Here is a 24,095-nt window from a genome sequence, read left to right as displayed (position 1 = left end):
TGCTTCACTAAAGGTGATTGCAGACCACATGTAACCATGCCACATCCCCAGGATTCCCTACTTTGCAGCACCAAGTGAGATTGCCAGTGCTTCAGCCCACACTCGTTCAGTGTAATAAACGTTCAGGGTTCTGCTATACAGGTCAAAAACCTAAGCAGACAGCAGTGCAGTGACAAGCTTGAACCAAAGATAGACAAGCTGACATTAACACTGGAACAAGCTCAAGGAGTACATTTCATATTAGTTTATCCATTTCTTTCTTAGTGAGAGGACTAGGAGTGCAATTCAATGTGTTCCTTCTGAGGGCTGAGTTTCAAGCTCAAAAGCATTCAGAATCAGGCTTGAGCCATGAAGTTCCATTCTGTTAAAATTTCTAGTTTATGCTGAACAAGTAATTGTTTGGTCTCAATCCCTCTATGCAAGTTGAAATCAAACTGATGTGTCTCAAAATACTTAATGGGTTACACTATTACAAAGCCAGTCAGCCTTCCTATGATTCCATGTACCTTGATGTAGAAAATGGGAAGCTAACCTTGTGACAAAGTGGGAGGAGCATGCAAATCAGGACTACCACAAACATTCATAAAGATGTTAACAGCTTTTATTTCACTGGTGCAAGGCCCATGTGTCACCCACCACTCACCAACATCAAAACAAAACATCATCTTTTGTAAAGCAGTTTCAGAAAACTCCAAACAAAGTAACAGTGGCTATAAGAAACTTCATACAATACTGCAAATCACTTAGTTTGTGTCGTCCAAACAAAGACAAATCAGTTCCTAGCATACATGGCTTTTTTTTTCCCCCCCAAAAAAAATACCAGCACAACTCCAATACATGCCTCACACCTGGAAATTCGTAACATCACCCCATGACATTGCTAGCTGTTCGTGCTTAGAACTAGTCATCAACTCACCCTATCAATATCTTAAAATACAAAATGATGTGAAAAATCTACATTTACAAAGTATAGTCCCAATCCTGCAATCAAATCCTTTGGGGCAGGTACCTGCATCCACCCCAGCTCCCCTGAAGGCAATGTGGTATTTAGTGCTTCATTGCTAAAGATTTGATTGCAGAATGAGGGCACAAGTGGGAAAGGTTTAAATCTTTCCACAAGCAGTAAAACACTGCCTTAATTCTTCTACATTCAGTTTCAGTAGTATTTGCACAACCTCCTAAACCGAGACTTACCTATTTTCAATTACCTCACATTTAGGAAGAAAGAAGGATAGGCTTTAAAGTAGTCAGCAGAGAAATGGCTTTTACTGAAATGACTTGGGGCTGCAAGTTGTGCCTTGGTGCACACTGGTGATCCAAATGCTTCCAAGAGACAACCACATCTTGCTTCAGTATTTACATATCTGCTGCCTTCCTCTGCTTTACATGAGTTTCTTCACCAGCAAGATATCAGAGATCTTGTTTCCATCAGACAAGCATTATGACATGACTCCAAAAACAGGATTATGACGACAAATACTAGGGCCATACTCTTCATAGTCTTTCTTGGTGTGACATACTTGGAAAAACTCTGGCTATGAAAATATAAAACAAATCCCCTCAAAAACATAAGAATATATCAAGCAGAAAAAAATTACAACTAATGCCTTAATATTTGTACATTGCAGCTTTATGAAGTGGTGTTACATTTCTGTAATAGAATAAAGCTAGAAATACTAGGATACAGTTCATCAAGGAAAGTTTGCCTGGACAGAAGACTGCTTTTAACCACAGCAATAAGAAATCCCACTCTGGAAATAGGAATTGCTTCCATTTTCCCCATATTTGCCTCTCTCTTGGATTGAAGACCATTGATTTGGATCTGATATTCCTACATTCCTAACTGCAGGAATAAAGGAACTACATTGCAGCTATCCTATGAAAGCTACTTCAGAATCATGACAAATCATGATACCCTTACTCAAGTAAAGCTCCCACTTGCCCTGTACAAATTTAACTGGGATAAAAGTTGGGTAAGGATTCTAGAATGTGACACAGTTTAGGCTGCCACAATGAAAAGGTTTGAAACTTCAAATGTAGCCAGGAACAACTTGGGGGGGGGGGGGGGGAGGTGAAGGGAAAAAAACCCACAACACAAAAAACCCCCACAAGATCAGAACAATTTTGATCAAGACTTACTGTTGAAGCCAGCATGGAACCACCAAACCAAACTGCATAACGCTGCATGTGATGTGTGATCACTTGAACTTCGACTGGTTTGGGCTAAGAAAAAGGGAAAAGCAAGCTCTTACTTAGTTGATTTACAATTTCTAGCAAGATCCCTACAAACTGAAAATGCTCAGACCCAGCTATCTTCACCTCTCCATTCACATCACTGTCTCACACTTATTACTCAAGTCTGCCATGTTCCCTAGGAGATCAAGTCATAAACTCTTCATTATTAGTATGCTGAAGGACATGACAGTTAAATCCCCTTGCCTACTGCTAAGATCACATAGCTCTAGGAAGGGAAACCAGAACCGCCCTTAGTGACTGCGCACAGTAACTTTAAGATTCCTGTCCTATGTTGCAAGGCTACCAACATGGTTAATAACACACACATACATATACAGTATGCATTTCACCACACTCCATTTTCACTAGTGAGGTGAAAACCCTGTACTTCATTTTTTTCCACTACTCATGTAACTAATGCTCCTGAAATCCTCACTTACTTTTATCCGACCACCACTGAGCTCCTCACTAAGTCGCAACCTCGCATCCACCACTCTTTTCAAATCCCTTTGCAGTCGTCGTCCAAAGTCCCTGAACATTGTGGAACCTCCTGACAGGACCACATTCTGTACAGAAAATAAAGACACATTCTTTAAAGCCATCTTCAGCAAGTTCCCCAAAATCCAGCATTGCAAAGGTGACTGTTTGGATCTTAACACTGTTAGAAAGCAGACAGGCTACACAGAACACCATAAAAGCATTGCTTAGTTTCCATAGCAGGTCCATGGTCCCCTACTTTTCTTTTTCAACTTACAAAGAAAACCTTGTTTGTAACTCAAAGTGGGAAGAAAGCTGTTTGCTCATGAAAAAAGAATCTCTCCATGTAAAAGCTATTACAGGAGGAAAAACTCATTCCTTCACAGCTTCAAATTACCTACAGTATAAAAGAGTGCATTACAAGGCAGGTGTACTTATAAGAAAAGCACCCATCTCCACAACATTAGTGAAAGGTGTCCCAGAAAAAGAGGACAGAGAGGAAGAAAGGAGCCATACTTATAAGCAGGAGCCAGAAACCACAGATGGTCTTAAAGCAGGAGAGAGATTCCCTGTTTCCCTCATACACTAGCACATTTCTTCCCCTGCCTAAAAGCAATCATGTTCTCCACATGGGAAAACAGAATTGTTTGGGGGTGGGGAGGGAGGATAACAACCAAAGTGATGGAACAGCAATTAAAAAGATGCCATCAGAAAACATTACCTAGAGGTAATGAAGCTGGCAAAGACAGTGAAAGCAGTAATTCCATTCAGAGCAAATTAAAACTTCAAGTATACACCATAAAGTGGACAACACTACCACTAAAAATAGATTTCAGAATACACCTGAGAATAATGGTTTGAATACATCCAATGCCAACTTGTGCAACTACAGAATTAGCAGTAACTTTGGGAGGATCTTTTCTCATTCCAGTGTTAGAAGCTATGAGATTACACCTTCCTCGGGTTAGGATTATTCAAGTACTTCTACAGTGAAAGAAGTTTAACACCATTAATGGTCAAAGTCAACAGAAGCAGTAAGGTGTCCTTGTTGAAGAGATGAGTCATTTCATTACCATATATGTGGACAAGCCAGGCCAAGCAAAATTTTGGATGTAACTAAGTGGCATCAAATAAGATAGTTAACTATACATGGTGTAAGTGCACTCTCAGCTGGACACTTCAGACTTTGCAGCACCCAACAGAGAAGCATCCACTGCTTTCCAACAACACACCCCAATCTCCCTTCCTTCCAAATCAGGAGTTGTTTACGTGACACAGGCACACCAGAGACATGTAATGAGAGCAATATATGTCTGTTAATAAAAATTATTATGAGTAAAAACTAGGTTCACAAGCTGCAGCTAAGCACTTTCTGAGCAAGTGAACCAGTTAGGCTACAAGTCTGTTAATTTAAACACGGCAGTATTTGCCAGCATTGTATGAAAAGCACAGGAAGAAATGCTACACATACCAAACTACAAATATATTACTAATAAGTTAAACATATTGGGAGAAACACTGGGTTGTAATGATGAAGAAACAATTTCTGTTTCTTTAAAATCATGATTTGCAATATTGGTTTCACTGTTTGAGTAACAGCAAAAGATTTCAGCATCACTTACAGTCATGCTGCTCCACAGAGAGCTGCACTCTGTCACAAAAGTAACCACAAAGCACTGCAGAAGTATTGAGCTACTGTGAAACTAGCTAGGCCAGGTAATGCTGTAAGTTTAATTACAGCTGTCATAGGAATAAACAGTGCTGCTCCTCAGTACCCCTGTGCTACACTGATAGTGTTAATCACTTGAGACAGCTGGAACACTTTCCTTTCCCACGCTTTATTATCAGGGCCAATGATACAGATCTAATGGCCTGACAGTCTCTCCAGCCTTACCTCACCCACAAAGCCTCCCTGCTTGGCACTTTGTAATTAATAGCTGTGGTTGTCATTTTGCTGAAGCACAGATAAGCAAAAGTCAGCTGAACCCTTTCCAGTCTTCTGCTCGAGGACACCTAGCATTTCAGAGAGGAAGGGCAGGAATAAGGCAGATACAGTGAATGAGCTGGGCACCATCACAGGCTGTATTCCTGCCTGAAGCACACCTGTCCAGCCAGGCGCTGCAGAGCAGCCTGATGCCACACAGCAGTCTGCCAGCGCCACCTACACACCACACAGAGTATTGGAAGCTCTTCTCAGAGTATCTACCAGCAATTCAAGTTAGAACTCACCTTGGTGGAATGCTTACCACCCCTTTAGCCTCCTGCATCCCAAATCTCTCCAGGCTTTGCGGATGGCTCATTACGAGCTGGGCAGTCAACAGTTTAACCTTACAAGAGAACTGATACAAGTGTAGTCCAAATCTTACTGGCATCAGTAAGGTCAACTTCACTATCACCCACAACAGCTACACACCCAGCTAAAAAGTCATCTTCCCTAAGGAGAAAAGCCACTATCATTAAAAGGCCATCTCCACACACCTGCACTTCCACTGAAAACCTGGAGATTTATCTACAATAAAGCACCCTACTTGTCAGTACACCACAGTGCCCACCTGATGCAATGTTTGCAGCACGAGAAGCTAGCTAAAAAGTTTGACGTCAATGATGCTCCATCTTGACCTGTCATGATTTGAGTCATGAGTATTTAAACATGCTTGGCTAGCTTCTTTCAAAGATATCTGACAAAATCTGGTTTCAGATATCACTTATCTTAAATTCTTTCATCCACGTATTTGTGCAAACACATCAAAGTTGAAAGACATCACTTGTTGGAAAGCCAATGACCCTGCACTTACATCCTTCCTACTGGGAGAAGGCAGAGACCTCAGAGCTGTCAAAATACTGTTCTCATCTCCTGTTATCATCTAAACTCTGCAAGTATCTGGGGAAAGACTCTGGATGGGGAAAAGTTAAGCAGTGTGTGGAACAATAGTGACACTTTCTGAACCCCTTACCAACATTTCTTAGAATATCAAGCAGTGTTTTAAACTTCTGAAAGCCTTTTGACCGCCTTCAAAGTTATTATAACTACATTCACCAGGGAACTGCTGAATTCAGCTACACTTTTTTGACATGAGATGCCAAAATTCATGCCCTAACTGACAAATGTTGGGTCAAATTTCAGAGCATTTTCAGGTTGAAAAGAAAGACTTGGATAGCAACTAGTCTTGCAAGCATCTAACACTAGCATCTGTTGTGGCTGTTCCACAAAGAGGATGTTTCCCACTGATACAAGCAAGGTATGCATTTGCATTCTACTAAACATGTGACTGATAGTAAACTGAAAGGTGGGAGAAGGGACCCTGGTTTTCTGCACATCATAAATCCTATCATGCTACTGCTGTCTCAAATTTCTCTGCATTTCCATGCTATCAGTTACACTATGTATTCACATAAATATGAGATCAGTATAAGGACATGTTGTGGAACAATAGTTAAAAAGGGAGCTAAGGAATTAGCCAAATAAACAGCTAAGGAATTAGCCAAATACAACATTCTTCCCAAAGAATGCCCAGGGGTGATGCAATTCCTCACTGATCTCCACAAAAACATGATGGCATCTCTAGCTGCATGGAGGATGGATTTTTTTTTCAGTGGAATCAACGCACAGGAGTGACCAACATAGCAAGGATGCCTCAGTACAAACATCTGGCAAGATCCAAAATTATTCTGTCATTTCACTTGAGCACTCACACTAAATTTCATTCTGCTTTCTGAAAATTTGTGTTTATTAAAAACAAAGGAAAAAATAATAATCCACTTTATTTCTTTACACCTTAATGTATCCCTCCAGGTTCCAAACCCTGCAGTCTACCTCATCTTCTATTTTAAAAGAGCAGCTCAACCCCAGCAATGCAGAACTCTTAAGTCTGTGTCAGACACTGAGACAGAATAGGAATATAAATCAATTCTTCCAAGCAATCACATTAAGATGGTGCAATCATGAGAATTAGAAGAGTACATTGCTGGCAACCATTATACAATTAAAAAGGCTTCACTGTGGGAAAGAATGTTTGTGCTTAGTATTGAAGAGATACAGTTGACAGGCTCTGTCTGAAATCAGTCTTACGCAGGTCCTGCTAGTCCATACATCAACATAAGGTCAGATAACTGGCCTCATATGAGAGATGTTGACCTGATTGGAAAACAGGGGTAGTGGCAATAAAATCAAAAGAGAATTACCATAGAACATCAGCAGATGGGTTGTGAAACAATGCCTCAAAGGCTACATACCACAAATGTATTTGAAACTACTGCCTAACAAAGCATGGGCCAGAGGAGAGAGAGACGGATGAGACCATCACATAACCCTTAAAATGTGCAAACCTCAGAAGACCTTCATGCACAATAATTCATATTACAAGTGTCAGATGCAAACAATATCCTTCTGCCTCAGTTCCTCAGGGATAACACTTACCTGTGCATCAAGCCACTGTCACAGAAAACCTTCCTTTCAAAAATGAAGGGCAGCAAATATCAGGTACTCTTCATTCAGAAATGGCATTTTGTTTAACCTGAACTTTTTATCTATTCAGACTTCACATTTCTCATAGTGGGGAAAGTGATAATTACATACATACTACATGATGCTGTTGATGTTTAGCCTTCAAATACATTAAGTCAGTCTTACCAGAAAGACCATACCTTATATAACGGACGCCGGACATCAATGGGACAGTTCTGTATAACTTCATCAACTACATCCGAAATGGATTCCATAAAATCAGGATTAGCAAACTAAAATGAAAGAGGAAAAGTATTAGAGTTTTGTTTGAAGAATGGAGAAACAAACAGGCAGAAGTCAGACTATAAAGAGATTTTGTAATAGCACTTTTCAAGGGAGCAGGTAGGAAAGAGAGGCAGCATTACTCCTGCTCACTGCTTATTCTACGTTCTAACTAACCAACTTCTGTACATGGGAAAGGAGAATTCCTTTTTCTGCTGAGAAATTCAGATTCTCTTCCTTGGTCATAAATTCACTGTTTATAGACAATGGACCTGCTATTGCACTATGGACTACTAGGGGCCTGCTATTTTGTGTGACATGAGTTTGATGACCTCTGCAAAATAAAACATACTGTTACTCTGCACCATGGTCCTGTCTTTTCCTTTAAGTGAAACCAAAAATACCAACATGCAAATCAGAAAGAGATTTCAAGCCTACTGAAATACTTATGTAAAACTCCCACCAAAAAGTATTCTTTTTTCCCAAGTGCATAAAATCTCTAATATTCAAAAAGGTCTAATATTCAAACCTCTTCATAATCAAAGAGGTTAACTTCTCTATTTGAGCCTGGAGTGGAAGTTCCCATCAGTGAAAATATCAATCCAGTGCTGATGTAAATTTCTGTATTTATAAATACTGGAGTCAGAGCTGCTGGTGCTAGAAACCATTTTTAGGCTAGTAGCAATATTCCACTTAAATTTTAACATGAGGTGTAAAAAAAGAAGAAAGATCAAACAGTTGATACCATAGGTTTTGCCCTTTCAGAGATGAAATCTTGAGAAATTAAATATATCATTATATACATTACTCTATATATTATTATAGATACATTATTATATAACTTGAACACTTTCCTGAAGGTGTAGAAACTATTTGGGATTTACATCCTAAACAAGAGGAAGCATTTAACCAGATGAATTAAACAGCCAAAACAAAACATGTATACATTGAACAGAAATAGAAGTTAGCAAAAGAGGTTGGCCTGGAGATCAGGAGCCATAAGAATGATGTGAAAAATCCCCAAGAATTCAAGCTAATTTCCATAGTAAGAGCACCAGCACCAGAACAAGGGGACACAGTCTCAAGCTGCGCCAGGGGAGATTTAGACTCGAGGTGAGGAGGAAGTTCTTCACCGAGCGAGTCATTCGCCACAGGAACGGGTTGCCCAGGGAGGTGGTTGAGTCACCATCCCTGGAGGCGGTCAAGAGGAGATTGGACGTGGCACTTGGTGCCATGGTCTAGTCATGGGGTCTGTGTTGATAGGTTGGACTCGATGATCCTCGAGGTCCTTTCCAACCTAAGTTATACTGTGATACTGTAATTATGCAAGAAGCCACATGAAGCCACGTGAATTAGAAGAAAGAAGCGGCATTGCTTCACATGGACAGCTCTCATCTGAATGAGCCACGGCCTGACAAATTCTCCCAAGCTCTCCATAAAGGCATTGATAAAACAGCAAGGCAAAAGGAACAAGCAGAAATGAGAGCTATGGCATCCAAAGCAGAGTATAACATGCTCCCAGAAGAGGGATAAGAGAACTGACATGTGAAATTGCAGTCTGCTAGCAAACACCATAGGGTTGGAGAACAGCAAGTAAAATACCTCATTTAATAAGTGGAGAAATAAACTGGATAACTGCAAACCCCAACAGCTAACCTTCAAGAGTGTTAAAAGACTTCAGAAAAAAATTTGTAAACTCAAACCAGGAAAAGATTATAAGAAAGCTCTATCAAAGGCAGCTTTTACCTGGCTAACTTGTACCCTCTGAAGTGAGGACTTACTGAAGTCCAGCGAGAAACTCTCTTTGGGTGCAGTGCGTATCATCTAGTCTGTTTGTCTTGTCTAGAAAGTCAGGTCAGGGCTTTCCCCACCCCCCTTTTTTTTCCCTCAATAAAGAGCCAAGAAACTAGCAAGAAATGAAGAAAATGGAAATTAGTCTTTTATCCTGTTCCTAACAGTCTTTGAAGGGACTATGGAAAGAGGAACTATTAAACCAGTGCCTGACATGGGATTCAATGCCTCTGTAAGATCGCATGGGTAAACAGGGAGGACACTATTTAGCCTAGATGGCACAAGGTCAGGTAACTCCAAACTGGCCACAAAGAGATTACAGATGGAGTTTAGACAAGAAGTGAAAGAATTAAGGTTTTTTAATATTATTCCCACAGAGAAAGGGTAGACAAAGGAAAATTTCAGAGTTAATGTGGATCTTGGTTAAATTTTTTACTATTACAGGTTTCAGGTGCCTGCAATAAACTCAGTGGAGTGTGCAGGAACGGAGAGGACCTTCTCTGCTATGCTGTGATATATCAAAAGCTGAGTCTTTCTTCTTGATAGCACAATATCCTGAAGCTCACTTAACTGTCAAAAACCAGACCAACTAGGTATTGTAATGCTTCACAGAATTGTACATGTTACTTATGACTACTCCAACTGAGCTATCAACAGATTTCCCTCAGGGACAAATGTAGAATCCATGCTTTATAAACTAACTCAGTATCAAAAGTCATTATCCAAGAGTTAAGTTACCATAAATGCAATGCAACCATGCAGCTACCAAAGGGATGGCAAACAATCAAACACACAGCATAGAATTGTATCACTTTAAACAAATGCTGGGGAAAAAAAGGGAAAACACTAGATAAAAATCTGGAAGTTCAAACAGTTTTTTTTCAATTTCAGATTGTTTTTAAAGAAACAGAATAAGATGGCTTACATGTTACACAGGACATTGGAGGGAAAGCATCTGCTGTGCTGACATTGCTCTGTGCTGAAGCTGCCCGAGACTGCACACAGCTTGCAGTCTGGAGTCTTGCTCAAACGCTACCTCCACGTGATGGCGCACTGGCACCAAAAATGAGAGTGTCTCCCTTCCCCCCTCTTTTCACCCACACAGAAAAAGTTTCTCTAACTTAATATTGCTAGTCCCTGTTCTTACCTCAGGATGAAAGAATATTTCAGGTCCAAGGAACCTTTCATAACCCACATCTATAACAAACTTGGTTTTGTTAATGGCATTGATGCCGGTGTACTGCTTGATCCATTTCCGAGGATCTCCATCATACTTGGCAAATTCTTTCACTATGTCAGGGCAAATGTAACAGTATTTCTCCTGGTGAAAAATAATATGCATTAAAAACTGCAAAAAATATTTAACCCATCACTGAATTAAAATATAACACAACCAGAAAACAAAGTACCTGAACATTCTTACAGATAGGGCTGCTTAAGAGATATTCTCACAAAAATGACTACTGAGGACACAGCCCTGCAGGACAATGTCCATGGCCCATATGTTTCAGTAAGATTGCATGCTGTCTCATCTGGATTAGCTTCTCTCAAAATGAAAACATCACAAAACCATTAGGCCTGTGACGATAAAGAAGTTCAATGGCAAGCTTCCATGGGCAGAGCAGACACAATCACCGTACTGACACTACACACGTATTTTTGTTAAATTAAAAAGCAAATTTTAAACAAATCTAAAGCCTGAAACGTTGATTTAATCTGCAGAACACTCCAAGCAGGCTAGCATGAAGATTTTCTTCCTCTTTCTGCTTCCCCCGCACTTGATAGGATAAACCACCAGAAGCTTGAGTAATTACAATACGTTGCCTACATTTGCGTTTTGAAGACAGCCACTGGCAACTTGTCAAAGCCAAAAAAATTAGCTCAAAGAGCTTTATTTATTTATTAAGAGATAAAGAAGGGTGTACCTTTATGGCTTTTGCTGTCTCCAGAGATTGTTCAGGAGGAATTCCCACCTCCCTCTCCCTCAGGAGCTGTTGAATAAAGTAAGTAATATCTCTCCCTGCAATAGGAATATGTTTGATGCAACTTCCAATTACATAGCCTTCTGCCTGTGTAGGAGGAGAGTTAAAAAGAATCAATTCAGGGAGGGGAAAAAAAACAACCCTACTGTGTATTAATTAACAGCAAAACTAACATTCCTTTTTATTATACTTTGATTTGATTTTAAAGTAAAATCTTGAAAGTGATAAAGTGTGCAACTCACTGCAATGTGATATTATGTTTGTTTAAAATACCTTGATTACCACATAGAAACAGATATCAATTATCAAATAGATACACAAGTGAAAGGCAAAAAGACTTGCACACATTAGAAGACAGTCTGATGACACAGCTCCTTTTAGGCACCATCTGAAAAGCAAACTTCATACAGCATCACAAAATGGTTTTTGGTTGGAAGGTACCCAAACCACTCATGTCTTGTCTGAGAATGAAAAAAAGTAGCAGGAGACAGCATAAAATTTACTAAAATTCTGAAGAAAAAATTGATCACATGAAGTAGCACAACAAAACCAAAGAAATCTATCAGCTGATTTATTTTTTTTCAGGATGCATGTACTGGAAAAGAGGTTAATGACAAAAAGTAGGATGAATTTAAAGGGAATCCAAATTTCATTTCTAAAATAATTGATCATTCAGATGCTTCAGAAATACTGGGAGTGGCATAAACAGATGTCAGGATGCACAGATGAGTGTATTTTTAACATCCTAACATAACTAAGATGTATGAGATCAACTATGTATAGCATAGAATGCACATGTATATGAACACCCATTTATACAAGCTTGTAGTTGGTTACACCCAAGCAGAGTTCACTAACTTCTAAAGTGCAATAAAATCATGTAGAAAGCACATGTGATCAGCTATATTAGAAAACCCAAATGCAGGACATCAAAAAAGTTAGGACATTTCTTCACCACAAAAGTTTCTTCATCAAAAGTTAGGATATTTCTTGTCAGATGTTAGTGGTGTGCACGAGATTGAATACCACGTCAGGCATTAATATTACACAGAACTGAGGCACCACAGTAATGGAAGACAAGGTGTCATAAGAATAGCCTTTAGAAGAAGGCCTAATGATGCCTTACTGTGACCTTCCTATAGTCTGAGAGCTAACTTAGTTGTGTAAGTTCACATCTTCCAGTATCTGAAGGGAGCCTACAAGAAGGCTGGGGAGGGACTTTGCAGGATCTCAGGTAGTGATAGGACTAGGGGGAATGGAATGAAGCTGGAGGTGGGGAGATTAAGGCTGGATGTAAGGAGGAGGTTCTTCACCATGAGAGTGGTGAAGCCCTAGAATGGGTTGTCCAGGGAGGTGGTTGAGGCCCCGTCCCTGGAGGTGTTGAAGACCAGGCTGGACAAGGCTCTGGCCAGCCTGATCTAGTGTGGGGTGTCCCTGCCTATGGCAGGGGGTTGGAACTAGACGATCCTTGTGGTCCCTTCCAACCCTGACTGATACTATGACACTATGACATTGTAAAACACACACTCTTGAAAACATTCAAAAGGGAAGGAAACAAAAAAATCCCACTCAAGCAACACTGCAAATTTAAAAAGTAAGCTTCTTTTGACACTTCTTATTTAAAGCTGTAATTAAACAAACCCTGTACTTATCCAAACCACAGATAATTTCAAATTGCACCCTGCTACATACCACAGGAATTACATGGGTCACTCCATCACCACTATCAATGACAATTCCAGTCAAGGTGCGTTCCCCAACCTGCCGTGACGTCCAAGAGGCAGCTAAGGCTAACACTGCCTATATGAGAAAGAGATTATACTTAGAAGCAGGCAGAGTGTGCTCATTTACAACCTCAGAAAATGCTGTTTCAAACATATTAGATGTGTGCATGCAGAAGACTCTACATACTGGAGTTATACTGTACTTTAGAAGTATGTTCACCTGAACAGCAATGTAAAGTCCTGGTATGTTAAAGGATTCAAACATGATTTCTGCAAGATACTCTCTGTTCTCTGGTGTGTTCAATGGAGGCTCTGTCTGAAAAAAAAGAGAAGAAATAAAAATTGGAAAAGCACCTCAATAGAGTCCTAACAGTTCATGCACTGATTGCTTGGAATAGCAATCATTTAAAACTCTTACTGCACTCAAAGTAGAAAATTTCAAACACAATTTGGTTTAAACAAAGCAATTGAAGCTTTTCAAAACCAAAATCCATTCCACAGTAGCTTTCATTGCAAAATGAAGAGAATTTAGTTAGAATGCAGCTTTACTAATTGCTTTCCTCCTCCCACCTTAGCTGCTGAAAAAATAAAAGACACATAGAAACAAAACCCCTGCAACAGTGCTACTCCTGATTAGAACATTATTTAGTTCTTTGCTTATAAAAAACCTCATTAACTCACCATTAAAAAATAGTGATCCTCGGGTTCAGCACGTAGGTACTTAAAAATGACCTGCTCCATGAATCTCTCCATGAGGTCCCAGTCTTCAACAATACCATGTCGTATAGGCCACTGAAACGAGAAAACTTGTCAATGCTCTAGACCAAAAAAAATGATAAACAAATCCAGAAATAGGAACAAGCCTAAGTCCTCAAACTCTTACATCTTCTGCAAGAATGAAAATGCCTCATCTCATCCAATGGCATCCTGGCCTGCATCAGGAACAGTGTGGCCAGCAGGAGCAGGGAGGTCATTCTGCCCCTGTACACTGCACTGGTTAGGTCACACCTCGAGTACTGTGTCCAGTTCTGGGCTCCTCAGTTTAGGAAAGATGTTGACTTGCTGGAGCGTGTCCAGAGAAGGGCAACAAAGTTGGTGAGGGGTTTGGAACACAAGCCCTGTGAGGAGAGGCTGAGGGAGCTGGGGTTGCTTAGCCTGGAGAAGAGGAGACTCAGAGGTGACCTTATTGCTCTCTACAACTACCTGAAGGGAGGTTGTAGACAGGCGGAGGTTGGGCTCTTCTCCCAGGCAGCCAGCACCAGAACAAGAGGACACAGTCCCAGGCTGCACCAGGGGAGGTTTAGGTTGGATGTTAGGAAGAAGTTCTATACAGAGAGAGTGATTGCCCATTGGAATGGGCTCCCTGGGGAGGTGGTGAAGTCACCATCATTGGAGGTGTTCAGGAGGAGACTTGATGGGGTGCTTGGTGTCATGGTTTAGTTGTTTAGGTGGGCTGGATGTGATGATCTTGAAGGTCTCTTCCAACCTGGTCTATTCTATGTTACCAAATCCACCATTCTGATTTTAATTTAGAGGCACTATTTCCAGTTATTTCCCACTCCCAAGTACTTCAAATTGTGACTCTGTCTTTTAGGGCTAGAGGGCAGAAACTGGATTCTATTCCTGAAAGTATTATTGCTCTGTTGCAGCACTGTGTTTTAATCTCTCTTTTGTGCAAGTTGTACCATTTATAAAGTTGAGAATCATACTTGGCTTCACCATGGCTTTCAATCTAGAAAAAGAAATAAAGACCCTCCAAGCTACGCATTTTTCAACGAAAATTCTGGCAGGGAAGTGTTTACATTTTGTTCAGTGTTAAGAGTACAGCTGACATTTAAGTAACACAGTAGGATATATAAAAATGCTTTTTTTTTTTCCACATAATTCATAAGCTGGCAACATTTTGCAAGTACAAGAAGTCCTCCACTAGGGTATGGAAAATATGATTCACAAAAACGCAGTGTCAAAGACAGCCCTCCGCAAAACAATTGTGACATTCCCTGAAGCAACAGTATCTCAGACAGCCCCCAGTTCAGAAGCAACATTAAGAGGGTAGACTTCTAGCAAGAATTAAAATATTCAGTGCTTATGACAATTTTACTAGCTAATAATTCTGAAAACTGAACAGCTGCACTGTGTCAATGGATATTTAGGTAAGGGTTTAAGGACCAATCACACAGGGCAACGCTAGTAAAACAGACACCTAAGGTAAAGTCATTAACAAAATCATGAAGTTTTTAAAGGTAACAAAAATACTTCACAAAAAGAGCAAATGTGGGTTTTTAATTACTTCCAAAAATTCCCACAACAGTATAGAATACAAATGTGAAACTTTAGGAAGTTTAACATATATTTCATGCTTACCTTTGTAGCATAGGTAGGTTTATCTATGGCTTCATCTCCTATGAAAAAATCCAGATCATCAACACCTTTCATCACCCGCCTCTGAGCCTGGTCACCTACTTTGGCTGATTCTCGGATGGCAATACCTTAACATAAAGACCAGAGATATCAAAACAAAATTAGAACTCCTAAATACCAAGTAATTAATATTTGTTTGCCTAAGGATTCCACAGCAGTCACTAAACCTGTGCAAGTGCAGCAGTCCATTGGAGATACTCTTTAAGCCAGGGGCAACGTGATTTTCTGAAGTTTCAACTCCAGAGTTCAGAGAGTGAGCACAGGCAAAGAAAATAAACTAAGTACTTCAGAAGAAAGCATTGGAGTCATTATCCCAGTTGGTGAAAAGGAGGAAGGGGGAAATCAATTTGCAGTGCTACAGAGAAATCTTTGGAGACACTTACGCTTCCCATTTAGCAGGCACAACCATCACTAAAATTATTAAATGATGGCTGCTACAGGCAAGATGAGACAGCAAAAAAACCAAATTTAGGGCAAGCTAGAAATAAAAACAGAATTAAAGTACTCTTAAAATGTAACCTTATTTATACACAGTTTTCTTTTAATAGGTCAGAATCAGGATCTGAATAACACAGTACAAAACACAGAGTAGACAGGCATCACCCATAAATGCACCAATACTCCCAGCACCAAAAATCATTGACAAGTAAACAGTTATTTTGGAAACAATCTAAGCCCCAATGACTTTATGGTTTTATGAACCAGGATTTATATGAAATTCACAGGAAGCTCCTGCTATCCTACTTCTTCAATAGAACACAAACCTTTATCAATGCCATTACAGGCATAAATATGTAGTCAGTGCTACTATTTATAAATATATGTATATAAAGAAAGAGAGAGCATTTGAGAGAAAGTCTTAGGACAACAATAACAACAGGAACACCAGAAAGGTATAACATTTTAAACAAGTTTATTGCACACACACACAAAAAGAGTAAATCTGCTCAATAAAAGCATGTTGGATAGGCAAAACCATTTTAATAGGTAAACACACACCCCAAAAGAACATCTTCTAACAGGAACAACTTTTTGCATATTAAACTGTCTACAGCCCCAGACAATGTAAATAAGGCAGAAACCATCTGCACTTTACTTAGTATTTAATTTGATTGGAAGCCCTCCCCAGATTATCCAGGTAGTAACCATGGCGTCAGGTAGACAGGAGGTAAATTGCATTCTGCCTACTCAAGACTCCTGGCATAAAAATAATGGAGATAAAAAGGAAATTGGACTGGAGCTCTCTTCATCTTTGTCATGGCAACCAAGAGCTGATTTAATGAGCAACAGTCCTAGCTAACTGCAAACAAGGAGTTCTGTTTAGCTACTCTTGACAAAGATGATATCGCAATGAATATCACGTTCCAGATGGACAAGAGACTATGAAGGCTGAGCTGAGAGTTTGGAAGCACATCATTTACTCAGGGATGTGCTCAGTGATAGCAGTGCACATTAGAACTTGGAGGGACAAAAAAAAATTACTCACATGATGGGATAATGAACTGAGGTTCTGTATTTCCTGCATAGCCAAGTTTCGTATACCTAGGGGAAAAAAAAAGAGACAAAAAATGCTTTCAATTCACATTTTTTAATGTGGAAGCCAAACAATCACATACCACATCTACATTTTTTGGGTTATGCTTTCAGGTGCCAACCTGCTGAGAGGAAAACTCAGCAGCAGTACATATTTTAGGTGCTATTTATTTTCTGGACACGTTCAGCTTATAAACTTTGTTTGTGGGGTTTCTGTGTTGTGTTTGTTTGTTCCTTTGGGTTTGTTGTTGCTGGTTTGGGGGTTTGTTGTTGCTGGTGGTTGTTGTTTTGGGTTTTCTGGTTTTGGGGTTTTTTTCAAACTATCAAATCTGAAAACTCAGCTCTTACTTTCTGTTCTTGGTCTTTGCCTAATGCCTGTTCTTGATATTTGCAAACAATATTATGCCATCACTAAAGAAGAGGGCTGCTTCTTCATTAACAACTTAAACAGTAAGTCCCCCCCTTTATGGACTACTTGACATAAAAACACCCATTAAAAGTCATTTTGCTTAGATAAAGGCATTAAATCAAAACTGAATTAGCAGTGACCTTGGAAATTAAATCATATGTTTTTCAATATCTCTTCAAAGCCACAGCTTCAATAGGTTTCAAATAATAGTTTTCTTAAAAGGCTGTTTTCTCCAAGGCAAGGACCATGGTTGGGGTGCCAGAGTTTACTGCATATTTAATCATCATTATATGGGTACATGCTTTCAGTCCACTCCAAAATGTAGCTCTTGAAAACTATAATCAAGACAGACTGATTTGTAAAGAAGGTCAGAATTCTTTTTATGATGATTATTTCATAGCTTCTTCACATTTTAGAGTAAGACCTACCTAGGGAACATTGGCAAAGTGTAACAAGCTATAACATTGGAATTTAAGACACATTACAGGATATTTCCTCTTTCTTTCTCTCTCTGAAATGGGTTTGGGTCAAATGCACAGTGAGGACCAAGAGAAACATTGCTGGATTCAAAACACCAAAATCTAAAACTCAGAAAAGGCAACCCAGCAGAAACCCCAGGAAAACAGCCCTTCAAGCCCCAGTAACAAAACTTGAAGTGAATACTAAGTATGTAAATCTGTATATATACTTTCTATACAATATTTATGTGTGTGAATATACAAAAATTAAAGGTTCCTGCAGTATAACCAAAGCTCATTTCTTAAAATGGACTCTGGACAAGAGGCGAGTTCAGTTTGCCATTTCTTCCTGCCCTACATGCATGCTAAACTTACCCCCACTCACTGTACTAAAGCCTTTCCAAAAGTCATCTTGGGCTATCAACTTTACCTTCCTTTTCAAATACCCCTACCAGAATAGCTTACAGAGTTACCAAAAGCCCAAGCTCAATACTCTACCAATTTATTTTTTCACTGGCTTAATTAACCCCACTCAAAACTACACAATAAGCTTATTTCTCAGCATCAGTGAAAAAGATTTCTCTTCAAAGAACACATCTCTCAGAAGATTTCTTTTGCATGCTATTAACCCATGAAGGAGGAATACCATAACTCCGAGAATAAATTCACTACTCAACATTGATGTAAAGAAGTGGGGGAAAAAATACTCTTAACAAAATATAAATGTGCTGAGGATCAAAAAAGAGACAGACTCGAATAAGTGGCTGCATTTCAGGTATTTTGACAAAACCAAATGGAAGAGGACATCAAACTACTCTCAAAATCACTGAGAAAGAGAAGGAAAAGAGATGATGTAGTTGTGCTGCCCGTTCTTATCCAGTGGTCTATTCATTCACATGACAGACCTGGTCCCAGATTTTCCATCTGCCCAGCAGGACATGAACATATTCCACCTTTCTGAGCCATACTCAAGAGTACATTAAAGTGTTTGGGTGACCCACTTCCAGAACCTCCTACAGAGATTGTTCCCTTTTATACAAGGTATTTAAATATTTATTGACCTGAAAGGCTCTGAACTTAAACAGTTAGAGAGGTTACCTGGTCTTCAGTCCCTTCTTCAATGAATATTTAAGCATCTAAAACATGCTTTTCTTTCTCCTGGGTTACAGCCTAGCAGACTAATGGTAATGCAATGTCTTGTGATCTGTAAATTACAGAGACAGCTGTAGGGAATGTGTAGATCACCAGAATTCCAACTTAATTTCATTAAAAATAGCAGATTTGTTGCCAGTGAGACAGGAACCCACTGGAAACTCCAAAATACAAAATACTGGAGGCTGCATTAAAGACTGGTAGAAGACTCATCCAATAGACTAAGGCTACTGCATGCAAGGTGATTTGGAGGGACTATTCATTCTTTTTAAAGCACTGGAAATTATATATTGTTGAAACAAGTAGTTGCTAAAAATACTGTCTCCTACACACTCTTTTTCACAGGTGATTAGTTAGTCCATTAATCAGTTTCACTCTTCTCCTGCATGAGGAATGGTCCTCCTAACTTTGGTCCTTTCTCATGTCCTACAGAAGAACTTACATAGAAAAATGACTGGAAGATGCAAATGGACCAAGCTGGGAGGCAGATGCTGCCCCCTCAGCCACTTTAAAAAGCAGAGATGTATTTTGGAGAACTCTTACTGGACCATCAGAGCAACACAGTTTAGGCATGCAAAAATCACACACTCAGGCAGTTGCTTTATCCATCTGAAAACACAGGACATCAATTTTCAGTCTGGATGAAAGACTAAAGTCCATTAGTGAAGACTGTAGCATTTCCCCACTCTCTATCAGTTTTTGGTCCAGGTCCTTAAAATAATGTGTTACATCCAAGGGAAAAAATAAAAATAAAAACAGTTTTAAAGCTCTTGAAAGATAGATATGAAGTGACTGAAAATAGTGAAACACTTTAACAAAGTCTTGAACAAAAGAAAAACAAATAGCTCTGTCAAGAGAACGCTGACAGCTGAGACACTCAATAACTAGCAGTCATTACTGCCAGAGCACCTGTGATGCTCTGCTGCCATAAACAAGACTCTACCATCATTATTACAAAGATGCCCGAGAAAACTCTCCACACAAGGCCTTCATAAAGACATGGAAAGGCATTTTATAAACAAAGAAGGATGTGATGAACAAATGGGAATGAAGAAAGAAGGGATGAAGGAGGAAATACCAAACAGAAAAACATCTAGTATGTCTGCACAACTTACCCAAAAGTACCAACAGCCACTATAGGAATACAACAAATATTGGACCCATTACTTTTTTGAGTCTAGCACTTTACAGGACTGAATGCTGTGATTATAAACAACAGTTAATTAATCCAGGCTCCTTAGCCCCAGAAGAGCAATTACAGTAATGTCTGCTAGGAGTCTCACGTGTACAGAGCAGAGGTAATACTTGGCTAAAGCAACTAATTTTGCATCAGAAATACAGTGAGAGGGAGGGAATTTATTATGCTCTGAGGTTCCAGTTCAGCAACAATAGCTCTGAAAGAATAAACACCACCCTAAGCTTCAAGCTTTAAGGTAAGTCCATCTTACTTCTCCCCAAAATCAAGCACACCTCTAAGCTCATCAGTAAGACTTTGAAGTAATTTTTCTTCACTGGAAGAAATTTTAGAGGAAAATGTCTTCATTATTGAAAGAAATTTTATTTTACTAAAAGAATTTTTCTTTACTAAAAGAAACTTTATTTCAATAAAACACACCCAAAATAGAAGTACTCCTCAGCACCTGCAAATATACACACTGAAAGAGAAGTATTTTAAGACATCTTTGTTTCACACACCCACCTACCAGCATTCTGATGTCCCATGGCTAAATGCCTGTTAAGAGAACTAGTTATGAAGTTTCAAGCTACATAAAATGGCAACACCAGAAAGACCTGGTAGCCCTTAGAAACTAAAAATAGCAGCACACTCTTCTCCACAAAAAGACTCGCAGCAATGTGTAAACTGGTCACTTGGAAAATCTCCTGCACAGAAAATGAAGATGTAATGCATCAAAATTGAAGTAGGGCAAGAAATCCCAAATACCAAGGAAAGAAATGAAAGTAATTATGGCTTTCTGCAGAATTTGTTTATGACAAAGAAAGTTCAAGCCATCTATCCAATAGAGAAAGGGAGAGTTATCCAGCCCTGCTATCACGATACGCTCCTCTCTTGAAGGTCTGTACTTATTTTCTATGCACCTGTTGTTGCTTTTTTTGAGTCATTCCAGTATTTTACAGGGCTGAGGCCTATGGCTGCAAACAACAGTAAACTAACCTAGGCTCCTTACAACAACAACAACAGGCTTTTCACAAACTTCTTAAATCTTCTTACACAAAACGAAGAGGGATTAGTGCCTGCATAAAGCACTTCATTCAGAATCCAAAGATGTAAGTAGAAAAGTGTATTCTATATACATAATGCTGCACAGTGCATGCCTGCATACACCTTTTCCTTTCTGCTATGCTCTTCCAAGTTTTTCATCTGAAAGCCCTTGAATGAATAATTTGAATTAATTGTTTGGAGCTTGTAATCCAAAGTAGTTTCATCCTAACAATAAGAAGGTTTTCAGCCCACACAGAGGAAAATTCCAGAGACTGCGTATCAATGAGTCAAGCTACTTCTGGCAGCTTTGGTTCAGACTTATTTCTTCCGGACTTCTGCAAGGTAACTTATTTTGTATTCAGTAATCTCAGTGTTGAAAAGTTCCCACATCCAAGTGCCTGGCAGCGAAGTTGAAGAGAAGTCTCATCAGCAGAGACAACATGTTGTCTTATATGAATTAAGACCATTTGGAGGTATGGAAATGCAAATTCACATCTTCCAAGATTATTTGAGCTCTTCCTGAAATGAGCTGACATACTCACACACCCCTCACCTCCATCAGTTTTACCCATGCAAGAACTAGACTTTAAAATTCTATACTTTGATCATGATTTCTCTGAGATGACACCATGAGCCTCTCTCTATTTTTATTTATTGTGTACAATTGTTGGTCAGGAAGTCCTACTGCTAGTGCAACACTAGAATAACTCCACAAACTGAGAGCAAAGGAGGTCTCCTGCAAAAGACAGACATGGCATTTTCTAAATGTTGTAATTTATGCTGTAGCCTTTTAAAAGGATCCACCCAGAGCTCCCATTTCTCTCCTTGAAAAACTCTTCTATACCCCTGCAATGCCAACAATTCTGTGCAGAACAGATATTTGAAATATCTTCAGCAAATCCATAGAAGGAACCTGGGAAACTATCAAGGAGTATCTAACGCACAAGCAGAATTACACACAACATGGAACTCAAGTCTCTATTCTAGCCCCAAAGTTTCAAGCTGTGAATTTCAGTATTCCCCACCCAGGGGACAGAGCTGATTTCTGGTAATATAAAGTATAAACACAAACAAAATAAGGGACTTCGGAAAGTTCTGTGAATTTAATACAGGTGTATTTCAAAACACTAAACACTTATTCAGAAGGCCAGTGTAACACCACACCATTGGAAAGGGCTTCCTCTGGTTACATAGGGGTGTGGGTTTCTTGGTTGATAGGTTTGATTTGATTTTGTTTGGGTTTTTTAAGATGGCTCAGTTTGGGAAGTTTTGAAGGTAACTTCTCAAGCATTAAAGTGACTAAAATATTGCTGCCCATTCCTCGCAGAGGAAAGCTCTGTCACTGCAATAAATTTGTGCAATCAGTGACACTAAAGCAGAGCCTGACAAGAAGTTACTAGCTGAGTAGTTTACTCCAAGGACCAGTGTCTCCTCTACTCTGAGCCGTCCATAGCTATTGGGCCAAAGGCAAGATATTAGCAAAAGCACACCACATACTCAGTATCACCTTCATTACAATTCCTTCTGACACTTCCTACTCCTAAGGCACAGCAGAATTGGTGTACAGGATGATGAATGTCTCTTCTCTAGCCACAGACACGTAGAAAAGCCCTTTTCCTGAAATGTCTTCTGAACAAAGCATCTGCCATTTAGATTCATTTTAGTCTGCAAAGATTTGAGTTCCAAAACTCGTGGTTTGGCTAAACACAGAATAATCCTCACGCTGATTTGACAAAGGTGAAGAATGGACGATCTAACGGGTAAGAAATGCTGATAGTGTGAGACAGCTAGCTCCTACCCCATTGCTGGCCGAAGGTGATAGCTGGAAAAGTTCAAGAAGATGCACATGCTGTCCAGAGTGACAGCCAGGTGCAACCCAGCAAGGCCTCTGTGCATGCAAGGAGACACCAGCAAGCACACCTCACCTGCTTCTGGACCACTATCAGTGCCCGTTTATAGCTCCCAGCAAGAGCACATGTGTCACCTCTCTCCTGCCAGTCATTTGAAATAAGTCATCCCCAATTTTAGAATTTTAATCATGCAATAGTTTAAACCCGGAGAACATGAACCAAAAAAAGGACCCAAGAGAAAGATAAACACAGAAATAACATCCCCAAAGACACACGACCCGCCCGGGGCACACAGCCGGGACGCGGCAGGACTGCCCTGCTCCGAGCTCCCAGCAGGGAGCAAGGGCAAGAGGAGACTGAGGAGGGCAGTGGGCAGCAGCGGCCGCCTCAGTGGCGTTGAGACCCAGAGAGTCTCTGTCCCAGGGGTGACAGGTCGAGAGCGGACCGAGCCACACGGCAGGGGCACAGACCAGTGACAGGAGAAGGAACTCCCCGTCGGCCCCTTGCCAACAACTGTGGGGCGCCAGCACGGCGGAGACACCCCCTCGGCTCCCGAGAACGAGGACTGGCAGCACCGGTCCCCCCCCCTGCCCGCACTCACCCGGTGCCTCCGTCTATCACGCAGGGGGGCAAGTAGCTCGCCATGCTGGGGAGCCGGCAACGGGGGCCCTACGCCAGCATCCAGGCCGCCGCCGGCTCCCCCGGCCCGGCCCGGCACGGCCTCAGCGCATCGGCAGCGAAGCGGCGGCCGGCACCATGCAGCCGCCTGTCAGCGCCGCCCATAGGGCGCACGCGCCGCGCGCCGCCGCCACGTGACGCGACCTGTGCCGCTACCCGCCCCCGGCGGGCGCCATCTTGGGTCGGAGGGTGGTTTGAGTCTGCGGAGGAGCTTGTGAGAGGCTGTGCGCATCAGCGAGGTAGTGCCCTTGTTCTGGGCTCGGTGGTGTATTCACCTTTCTGCTTTCTGAAGGGAGCTCTTTAATCCAGGCCAGGACCTCAGCCTGGCTCCAGCGAGGACACACTGGCCAAGAAGCATTTCATCAGCTTAGAAGTGTCTTTCAAGGCCTGTGTGACCACCAAGGATACAGTGCCTACGAGGGGGTTCATCACGCCCTC

General features: G+C 40.6%; 1 protein-coding gene across 2 annotated transcripts; it reads right to left on the bottom strand.

Moving 5' to 3' along the window:
* Positions 1-583: 583 nt before the first annotated feature.
* Positions 584-23,752, bottom strand: ACTR3B (actin related protein 3B). Of its 2 annotated transcripts, none has more exons than XM_068145992.1 (12): positions 23,581-23,752; positions 16,843-16,898; positions 15,300-15,424; positions 13,617-13,727; positions 13,156-13,251; positions 12,904-13,011; positions 11,155-11,298; positions 10,377-10,550; positions 7,357-7,449; positions 2,676-2,801; positions 2,140-2,223; positions 584-1,531 (listed from the first exon to the last, which is right to left on the bottom strand). In XM_068145992.1, exons 1-12 carry the CDS (start codon positions 23,622-23,624, stop codon positions 1,397-1,399), a joined length of 1,296 nt encoding a protein of 431 aa, XP_068002093.1. In that variant the 5' UTR covers positions 23,625-23,752; the 3' UTR covers positions 584-1,396. The 2 variants fall into 2 exon arrangements, with proteins under 2 accessions (XP_068002093.1, XP_068002092.1); XM_068145991.1 differs by having other exon boundaries at positions 584-1,535; positions 23,581-23,751.
* Positions 23,753-24,095: the final 343 nt, after the last annotated feature.

The sequence above is a fragment of the Melanerpes formicivorus genome, unplaced genomic scaffold, assembly GCF_026170545.1.
Source record: "Melanerpes formicivorus ecotype bairdi unplaced genomic scaffold, bMelFor1.0.p_v2 SCAF_13, whole genome shotgun sequence".
Taxonomy (NCBI): Eukaryota; Metazoa; Chordata; class Aves; order Piciformes; family Picidae; genus Melanerpes; species Melanerpes formicivorus.
The sequence above is the reverse complement of the archived record's forward strand: the minus strand, read 5'-3'. Positions and strand labels throughout refer to the sequence as shown.

Bases quoted from the DNA above. Each gene is read 5' to 3' on its own strand.
- ACTR3B (XM_068145992.1), bottom strand. From the start codon at position 23,624: ATGGCGAGCTACTTGCCCCCCTGCGTGATAGACGGAGGCACCGG. The intron at 13,728-15,299 runs GTAAGCATGAAA...TTCTCGTTTCAG, and splicing joins AACCTACCTATGCTACAAAG to TGGCCTATACGACATGGTAT. The intron at 2,802-7,356 runs GTATGGTCTTTC...TTTTCTGTACAG, and splicing joins TCCGGCGTCCGTTATATAAG to AATGTGGTCCTGTCAGGAGG.